At 38.7% G+C, this 10,548-nt stretch overlaps 1 protein-coding gene across 2 annotated transcripts; it reads right to left on the bottom strand.

Moving 5' to 3' along the window:
* Positions 1-5,504: 5,504 nt before the first annotated feature.
* Positions 5,505-6,701, bottom strand: LOC103845446. Of its 2 annotated transcripts, none has more exons than XM_009122307.2 (2): positions 6,301-6,701; positions 5,505-6,022 (listed from the first exon to the last, which is right to left on the bottom strand). In XM_009122307.2, the coding sequence occupies exons 1-2, from the start codon at positions 6,487-6,489 to the stop codon at positions 5,837-5,839; spliced, it is 375 nt and encodes a 124-aa protein (XP_009120555.1). In that variant the 5' UTR covers positions 6,490-6,701; the 3' UTR covers positions 5,505-5,836. The 2 variants fall into 2 exon arrangements, with proteins under 2 accessions (XP_009120555.1, XP_009120556.1); XM_009122308.3 differs by having other exon boundaries at positions 6,307-6,701.
* Positions 6,702-10,548: the final 3,847 nt, after the last annotated feature.

Raw genomic sequence — 10,548 nt, 5'->3', positions numbered from 1 at the left:
GGGTCAGCTGGGTCTGGCGTTCTTCAACCCGAGCAGCCAAATCGTTGTAGATTTGCTCGGACTTGCCATCTATAAATCGGCCCGCCTTGTTCTTGTGGGTCCTCTCGTAAAGTTGCATAAGAGACGGGAATTCTCCCGTCTCTTTGGCCTAAAAAAACATTTAAGAAAGTTGTTAGAATATATATAAAAATATACTAAAAATTTAATATAATTAAATTTTTAATTACCATTTCCAAACGGACACCGGCGTGGGGTTTTTGGCCCGTAGTGTGAAGCATCGGCCCGTTCCCGTGCTCATCGACTGTGTTACGGGAGTTAGAGCAAGACTGGGCGATTCTAATGGAATCAGGAAGACGCCAATATCGGATGAGGCCATCCCAGACATCCGTGGTGAGCTCAGCGGGTTTGCCACGCTCATACCCCTTCACGATCCAGTCACCCTTCCAGTTGGAGACCGTGTCCAACAAGCGAACTTTCGCCTTCGCGACAAACTTCTTCCTCACCCTCTCAGTGATCCCCAAGGCCCAATTATATTTTTGCTGTTGGAAAAAATAATTTATAATTAGTTTTTCAGAAAAAAATATATATATAAATAATGAAAAAATTTAAAGATATATATTTAATTAATAAAACTTACAGCGTAAATTTTGAACCACGTCTTTCTGACGTAGTGGGGCGTCGTTTTCCAGTTCGGATGTGGCATGGAGAAGTAACCTTTTATCGTGTCGGTTACGTCCGATGCAAGACATCCGTCAATCCCCCACCTGAAAAATACAAATTTAAAATATAAATTATTTTTTAAAGTTATAAAAGAATTTAAAAAGAATAAAAAAATAATGAAACATACCATAAAGTTCCGTCCGGTCGGTCGGGGTCGATGACTGGTAAACCTTCTCTGCCTGGCAGACGGAGAATGTCTTCTACGGTGTACTGCGAGTAAGGAGCACTCGGAGGCACCATCAAATCGGGATGAATCTCGGCGGGCATCGGAGGTGCCGGCATCGGAGAAGGCACAGGAGGAGGAGCCATCTGGGGAGGCACGTGAGGAACCGATGGTGCACTAGAAGAAGGAGATCCAATGACTCTCTGAGTGTACTGAGTCTCGGGGACAGTCTCCTGACCCGAAGAACCGGGAGCTGAAGAAGACGACGGGTCTAAACGACTACCCGGCTCACCGAACATCTCTCTGTAATGGGCAGTAAGTCTACCTTTTCGAACCTGAGAAAAAAATTTAATTTTTTAAATTTTCGTGAACAATATACTTCCCAACATTATCCACCTAATCAACACTAAATAACATAAGATCCGTAAACCTATCTAAATTCCCTATACTAACCACCTAATCTATCCTAAACTAATCAAACTAGAGATGAATTAGAGAGACTTACCATTGCTACGAATTAGGGAGGAAGTGGAGAGGAAGTGGAGAGAAAAGACAGAGCGAGCTCGCTCGGGATATATATAAGATTACTTGTCCTCGTAATTTCCTCGTAAACTTACGAGGAATTACAGAGGCCCGCGTTTTCATTTACGAGGAAATAGCGACGATATACAAAGGCCCGCGTTTTCGTTAACGACGTTTTTACGACGAGTTAGGTTACGTGGAATTAACGAGTTAACCAGTTACGAGGAATTAGCGAGCCTATATTTTCTATAATTACCCACAACTTTCCTTCTCAAACCACACACAAACTCACAAAACACACCCTATCTCAAATCACACTCCTCACCAAAATACTTTTCAAATTAGAAATATTTGAAAAAAAAAAGAAGAAAAGAAGATATTAGAATTTATGTGGGTGAGACTTAAGTCTCGCCACATATAATTCCAGTATCTTTCTTTTTTTCTTTTTTACTAGTTTTTATACTATGAGGAAGTAGCTAGTCCCGCTTTTCACCAAATTAGAAATATTTGGAAAAAAAGAAAGAGAAGAAGATATTAGAATTTATGTGGGCGAGACTTAAGTATTATAATTGCTGGAAGTCTTGCCACATGTAAATCTGGTGTCTCTCTTCTTTTCCTTTTTTTCCTAGTTTTTAGTCTACGAGGTTTTTACGACAATTTTTGTTACGAGGTGTTTACGACGAAATCATCCTACGTGGAATTAAAGAGTGCCTCCTTCGTCATTTACTTTACGTGGTATTTACGTCTATTTACCTTACGAGGTCTTTACGACGATTCTGTCCTACGTGGAATTAACGGGTTTCGCTTTCTTTATTTTTTTTAGTTTCGTCGTTATTTCCACGTAAGCTAACGAGTTCTTTACGACGATTCTGTCCTACGTGGAATAAACGAGGATTACGTCGTACATTCGACGTCAACTTACGAGGAATTAACGAGTATTACGTTTAAATCCCTAAAATCCGAAACCCCAAACCCCAAAACCCCATATTCCTTATCTTCTACTTCATATATTCCAAACCCCATCTTTATTTCCATTCCAAACCACAATTCCCACATTTACTTATTTATAAAACAAACTCCCACAATTTCTTATTCATAAAACAAACTCCCACATTACCTTATTCATAAAACAAACTCTCACATTACCTTATTCATAAAACAAACTACACAAAATCAAATACATCAATCGGATACATCGACATTCTCGTCATCACTAGAAATATCATCATTTTCATTAAACTCGTCTTCTACAGCTTCGTCTGTGGCATCATCGGTAAGATCTTCATATTCGTGATTATGCGGATCAATGAGAAGGATGTCATCAATTTCTTGTTCAGGTTCCTCGACTTCATTTATCTGTTCTTCTTGCAATGGTGGTTCTTCTCCACTGATGATTCGTCCTCGAGGTGTAACTTTGATCACTGCTAACCAATTTATACCCGAATCTCTCATCCGAGGGTATGGAAGGAAGCTAACTTGGTCTGCTTGTGAAGCTAAGATGAAAGGCTCGAATTTGTTGTACCGACATCCACCGTTGACATCAACTACACCAAATTTGTTAGACCAAACACCTCTGTTAGTCGTATATTATTTTGCAAACTAGACCGTTATAAAATTATTCTGATATAAAACACTACGAACCTGCAAGTGCTTCATGTACGTTTGTTGGAAGTAGCTCCGCAAATGGAAAGGGCAGTAGTCGCTGCATAAAGACATGACAATCATGACTCTTCATCCCAGAGAACTTTTGACCCTTTTCAACACATCTAGAGAGATTTGAAACATACCCATCGGGGAACTTCACTTCTGATGCCACCCAGTTGAACAACACCGACTTTTTTTCTGAAGACAGTCTGAATATCGGAACGGGAACTTGTCCATTGCTTTTAATATGTAACTCGCTTCTTGAGCAAATATCCGTCAAGTCCAACCTCGATTTTATGTTGTCTTTTGTCTTCCCTGGGACATTCAATATTGTATTCATGATGTTCTCAAAGAAATTCTTCTCTATATGCATCACATCGAGGTTGTGGCGCAGAAGAAGATCCTTCCAATATGGCAACTCCCAAAATATATTCTTCTTGTGCCAGTTGTGATGAACACCGTAAGAATCAGGCATATTACGAGGGACATGCCAATTACCACCCCAACGAACTGTTTCGTTAACTCCGTAGTAGTCGATTTGTGCTTCAATTTGTTCTCCAGTTAGATATGGTGGAGGAGTGTCTCTCACAACCCTTTTGTGCCTAAACAAATTCTTGTTTCTTCGGTAAGGATGGCCAATGGGAAGAAATCGACGATGACAATCAAACCAACTTGTCTTCCTACCATTCTTCAGTTGAAACGCATCTGTCGTTCCATTACAATATGGACAAGCTAATCTCCCATGTGTAGCTCATCCAGACAACATCCCATATGCAGGAAAGTCACTTATGGTCCACAAAAGCATAGCTCGCATCGTAAAATTCGTCTTCGTTGAACAGTCGTACGTCCTCACCCATGTTGACCATAAATCCTTCAACTCTTTTATCAGTGGTTGTAGGAAAACATCCAGGGACCTTTTTGGATGGTTCGGACCAGGTATCAATATCGTCAAGAATAACAACTCCCGTTGCATGCACATCTCCGGTGGCAGGTTGTATGGCGTAAGAAAGACTGGCCACAATGAATATTGTCTCCCTGACATTCCGAACGGACTAAATCCATCTGTGCATAATCCGAGATACACATTCCGGCTATTGCTAGCAAAATCCGGATGTACTTTGTTGAAATGTTTCCAGGCTCTTGCATCTGATGGATGAGTCATCTCACTATCCGTCTGAGTATGCTCGGCATGCCATCTCATCTTTGCAGCAGTCTGCTCTGATTGATACAATCTTTTCAATCTGTCTGTAATTGGTAGGTACCACATCCTTTGGTACGGTACCCTATTACGTCCCCGTCCTTGCGGCTTGAATCGTGGCTTCTTGCAGAATCGACATACTTCTAGCTTCTCATCATCTCCCCAATAGATCATGCAGTTGTCGATGCAGACATCTATCATCTCCGAAGGCAACCCAAGACTATAAACTAATTTCTGAATCTCATAATAAGAATCAGCAGACACATTGTCTTCCGGCAAATACTCTTTAAACAAGTCCGCCCATTCGTTCATGCAACTTTCAGGTAGATTGTGATCAGTTTTAATATTCATCATTCTAGCAGCCAACGACAATTTAGAGAGACCTTCTCTACAACCACTGTAAAGTGGTTGATTCGCCGCGTTTAACATTCCGTAAAACTTTTTTGCATCTATATTAGGTTCTTCATCTTCATCATGAGCTACGAATGCATCAGCTACCATATCATGAACCCTATCATAATCTACCATCTCCTCCTGATGGTAACTATGTTCATTATGCAAATGATGATTAACCGGTTCTTCCTGAAAATTGCTATTACTAATACTAGCTTCATTCTGATCATAATTATAACCTTCCCCATGTTGAAACCAGATATAGTAATTTGGCGTGAAATCTCTATTTATTAAATGCTTCCAAACATTTTCACGGTTTGCCAATTTCGAATTGTTGCATTTCCGACAAGGACAGAACATCTTACCACTTTCTTGGGCGAGCGGTGTTGAATCTGCTTGGTGCATAAATGTCTCCAGCCCCGCAAGGTATTCTTTCGTCACTCTCCCGTTAGCATCTCTATGCATATACATCCAATTCCGCAACTCGTAAATAGTCCCAGAGCCAGCCATTTTTTTTCTTTCACGTTTTTTGTTGTTGGTGTGTTTAAAATGATGTTCAAACATCCATATTTATAGAAAATTTCGAATCTGGTAGTTGTAATTTTACTATGAAATTACGACGAAAATTAATTGGATGGCCAAAAAAAAACGTGAGCCACCTACCAAGTTGGTGGATTCAAAATTTCCTCGTTAAGTACACGTAAAATATTTCGTCGTAAAGAACTCGCGAAATTTACGTGGCTTTTACGAGGAAATAGTTTTTCCTCGTAAAAGCCACGTCAATTTACATCGTCTTTACGACGAATATGTTTTGTCGTTATCTTACGACGAAATAACGATGCTTTTCTTTTTCCACGTACGTTCCTGGCAAAATCAACGTTTTTTTACGAGGATTCTTTTTCCTCGTTAAATTTCCTCGTTAAGGTTACGTTTTTTTGTAGTGTCTCGTAAAAGTTCTTATAGTAACCCCTTGTAGAGGGAGGGATTATCTCACTGTCGAAGATGTGCTTGGGCCACGCTGGACACTCAAAAGCTATTTGATCCCCCATTAATTATACCATCCATATTTGGTACGTTCACGTTAATAAGAAACTACGACCCCGGCCTCCTTGCGTTTGTGCTCTTTTTCTCGCTCAATGCTTCAAGTCTTCAACAAAGGCGCCTATGATCTGCTGCTGCGACTCAAGCATCATCTGTCAATGCTTCAGCTCCATCTCCATTCTCGTCTTCTCCATCTCCCTCACCATCTCCATCTTCGACTTCTCCACCCTCACAAACATCTCCGTCAACATCTTCACCGAAGACACAACTTCATTAATCGGGTCAGACTCATTCATCTGCTCGTGCTTCAACCTAGAAGACGATCCATAACCATTGAAGTCCTCCAATCACATGATCATAAACAATTTATTCAAGTCAGAGAAGAACGACAATCATCTAATTTGAGATCAAACTCGTAAACACTATCAATCAATATCATAAACGACCAAATAAAAAAACATAAAGCTTTTTAAAAAAGCGTTCATGAAAGAAGGCAAGACATTCATGTCTACTGATCCATCGTTGGTAAGCATGCAAGACAGAGGAACTAACCGAAACTAACCGAAACAACAAACAAATCAAATAACATATAATGATTCAGACAAGGAAAAGGTCATACTTTTACCTTCCGATTTGGTTTCCTCCCAGACGGCCACCGAGAGAGAGGTACAAGTTTGTCACCGTCGAGGAGATCCACCGAGAGAGACAACAGCACTGTGTAGGAGAGCGACGGAGACGAGGAGTCCACCGAGAGAAACGCCGACGGCTTCATCGTCGGGGGAAGATCAGGAGACAGTGGTGGAGTCATCGAGGTTTCGCGAGAACGAGGCGGAGTCGTCGAGGTTTCGCGATAGAAACGGGGATTCGTCGAGGAAGAGAAAGAGAGATCCAGAGTCAATCGAGGTATCACGAGGAATCGCAGAGCCGTCGAGGTTTGAATCGAGAGCCACGGAATTGTCGAAGGAGAGAAGGAAAGAAGACGACTCCTCCTTTCTGAGATAGATGCGTCTTATGACACGTATGCACCAAGCACCGACGCTTCTTCCGCTTAATTAAGCACCATCGCTTAAGGTAATACATATTTTTCTTTTTTTTTTAATTCCAAAATCACTTAAGCACCTCTCTAAGCATCCGCGTTAATCCTGCTCTTACCCAATGAATTTTCTTTTACTCCATCCGTTTCAATATAGATGATGTTTTAGAAGAATTATTTTGTTTTAATTTACACGAAGTTTTGAGATTTTAAGGTTAACTTTAACTTTATTAGAAACTATTCAATTAATTAGATTTTACCGTTTTTTTTATAATTGGTTAACTGTTTTTAAAATTATATTTTTAAAAGGTTTTTTTAACAAAAAAATAATTTTATTAATCTTTTTGTATTAAGGCAAAACATCAAGTATTATGAAACGGATGGAGTATAAATTAAAATTTAAATAACAGTATTAGAGTATAAAATATTAAGTAAAAAAAACTAAATTAGCTAGTGCATACTATTTTTTTTAAGAAAATAAATCGAGCTTTCATTGTCAAAATCTTGTTTTCCCGTCAAAACGAGAGAAAACCGCAAAAAGAGAGTTAAAATGTTTTGAATATCGAAAAACCCCTATAGCATATTTGTTTTGTAGTATGTTTGCTTTGTATTTTAAATGACTCATTGTAACATATTCGATTTTGTAATTTTTTATATTTCTTATATGGTGTTTAATGGATCCCATAAACAGTCTATGTAAACATGATCGTTAATGAGCTGAATCCTAATGGACATTGTTACTATTTATTCTCAAACAAAAATATCCATATGAACATGGACAAAGATACAGACAGGCCAATTGACAGCTATAAAACTAAGTATCCCAATCCCAACGAATCTAGAGAAAAATCCGGCAACGGAATCAATTCTTCAAGATACTGGACAACTTGTTCCAAGTTTGGTCTCGCTTCCGGCACATTATCTACAGACCGAGACGAAAGAGGACTCTCCACTCAGTTTGTGATCACGAGTTTTGAGTATGTCTTTCTTTCTCCAACACTCACTATTATGGGACACTCTCTAGAGTCTAGACTGCTATTTCTCTGCCTTGAGGAAGATTTCATCTTAAATATAGATTTCACCAAAACCTCCTTTCCTGACGGCTTATGTGCCTTCTGAATACTTACTGTTGAAACGAGACAGTCTGAAAGAGATAATTTTTATTCACGGAATACTTTTCTGAATAATACTTTGATCTTCTCTGATGATTAGAATTAAAACAAGCTGAGCATTATGAGGTCCAAAGGAGTAAAAGGGATGGCTTGCAGTTTTGGTTTAGTACTAGAGTTTAAAAATTGTTTTATTCTAAGGTTGGAGGTTTTAGAAAGTTTGTCTCAATTTAAAGGTCTACACTTGATGTAAGAAGGGTTTTTTGATGAATAAATTTAACATTTATTCAAAAAAAAAAGATTAGAATTAAAACATAATACAATAATATTTAGAAAGAGAAACGTAACTGCACTCATATTAGATTTAGCTCACATACTGATTATTTGATATTATTATAAATAGAAATTAACCCTCAAAACTGATTAAACCATAATTAATACATGAATAGCAACCAAAACTTTTGCAACATATTCTCATTCATTGTCATTTATGCTCCTGTTTGAATTACATTTCAACACTTACTCATCTTGTGGAGATAAGCTCCTGCGAAAACAGACAAAACCAAAAAAGCCAGACAAAACGGCAGAACAATAATAAAAAGCTTATGAAGCTTCTTATGTGGAGTTTTTTTAGGATGAGGAACTTGAGGAAGTTTTGAGATGTCAAGTCTCTCCAGTGATCCTCTCTCTGGACTGAAACTCCACCCAACAATGTATTGATCACTGACCGCTGCACCTGTTGATGCAGAGAACCCAACAAACAGTCTTGAACTATTTGGAAAAACTTCTGTAAGATTGATGTGTTGTGACAAAAGAGGCCGACTTGGGTTCTTGACTTCAAGTGGTGCCATTGAGACATTGAGCATAGTGCCTTCATAATCCACCCACACTTGTATAGGCTTTCCACTCAAGAGGTTTATGCTGTCGTTTTGCCTTTCATGTCTGAATAGTAAGATGCTGAAGCTGTTCCGACAGATACAGGACTGTTCACATCAATCCCCACGTGATTGTTATCGATGTCACTGAACTCCGGGTTCCAGATAGTGTCAAGCTCAACAGCAAGAACGTTAGAAGAGGGAGATACAATTGTTGATGTGTTGAAAACTCCCAAGTATCTGTTTGGCTGCGCATGAGAGAAATCCATAGAAGGAGATACCACGAAGGCAATACCGTGGCCACCTTCATATCCTGGACGAGGCACCAGAGCGCAAACAAAGTGTGTTGAGAAAGAGAGTGGTTTAGAAGTACTGAGTCCAATTGATTTCTTGTAGAAAACATGACCAGTTTGCTATGCCTTGGAGGGTTTATACAAGGAGAGTGAAAGGCACGCAGAAGGAAGGAGCGTCAGAAGGAGGAGAAGAAGTTGGTAAAGATTGAAAGACTCCGATTCATGAGGAGGCTTTGCAGTTAGTAGTTAAAGAAGTATAAATAAGGAAAGAGGGGAAGAGAGTTAGTTATTCGATTGTAAGCTCTGAACCAATTGATACATTGTATTGAGAGTGGATTCTGAGAGAGAGAATCTGTGAGATACAGTTGTATTGCGTGTGTTGTGAGCTAATAATACGTTAGTTCATAACAAAGTTTGATGCTCTGAAGCGCTTGTCAGCTGTAATAATCCACTGGGAAGTACATTGGCAGATTTATCTAGATAAATATTCTCTTTGTCAAGAAAATTTTCATAGACAAACCTTGTTTCTTGTTGAGTTGATAGAGAGATGAGATGAAGAGAAGAGATAATCAGTATCTGAAGCAGCCAACAAGACATTACTAATGATGAAGCAGAGAGAGTTTGGGTCTAATGTGCAAATCTGTCCCCTCAAAACAACGCAATCTCATAACCTTTAATTTCAAGCTGGATAAAAAAATGAACAAAAAAACGTGAGCTTCTATTTTAGTAATCAAAAGTCTACCAAACTTTCTAATATTGTTTGTTTCATAACAAACTTCACATGGTTTTGGTTCTCAAAATATTCGATTTGAGAAAAATATTTTAACTCATTATAGATCTCAACTTGAATCTGAGTAGACAACTGCGTCTGTCTGCTATAATATGGAGCTACCATAAAACAATAGTATAATGCACCAACTTGAAGCTATACAAAATATACTTATTAAAATAACATATTTTAAACATGGCTTCCGGTCGCACAATAGAAAAACCCATGTGTTAGTGAATTGTGATGATACTTCGACATAGTTATGGGCCAGACCAAAAGGAAGAACCCTAGGAAAGCCTGGCATATGCATGACAAGTGATGATTAGTCCAAGCATGAAACTTCACTTTGTCATGATTAATTCTTCAATACCAAGAAGATGAGGGAAAATTCACCTTGTCCCAAAGTCCAACTGAGGCTTCCTTCCCGATGCAGCAATATGAGTCAGAACTGAAAAGCTAAGAAAGCTTGGAGAGTAAAAAACACACTTATGTTCTCTAGATGATGAAGTTAGCTTTACCGTATTGGGTCTTACTATATTAACCAAACCCTTCATGTACAAAAGCAATCACTGAAGCTAAGTATGGAGAGAAGAGAATAGAAAGCTAATGTGAGAGTGGGAATTCCCATAGTTAAGCAATGAAGATACCAGATCTTCTTCACTTGTTTTGATTATGCAAGCAGCCACCAATATCAGAACAAGATTAAACATAGTGAATAAGAAAAAATGAATTTAGTAGAAAATTGGTTCGGAATGGTTTTTGGTTTCAAACTTCAACACTTATTCCAT

This window comes from Brassica rapa, chromosome A10 (genome assembly GCF_000309985.2).
Source record: "Brassica rapa cultivar Chiifu-401-42 chromosome A10, CAAS_Brap_v3.01, whole genome shotgun sequence".
NCBI classification, from domain to species: Eukaryota; Viridiplantae; Streptophyta; class Magnoliopsida; order Brassicales; family Brassicaceae; genus Brassica; species Brassica rapa.
This window is presented reverse-complemented; position numbering and strand designations above follow the sequence as displayed.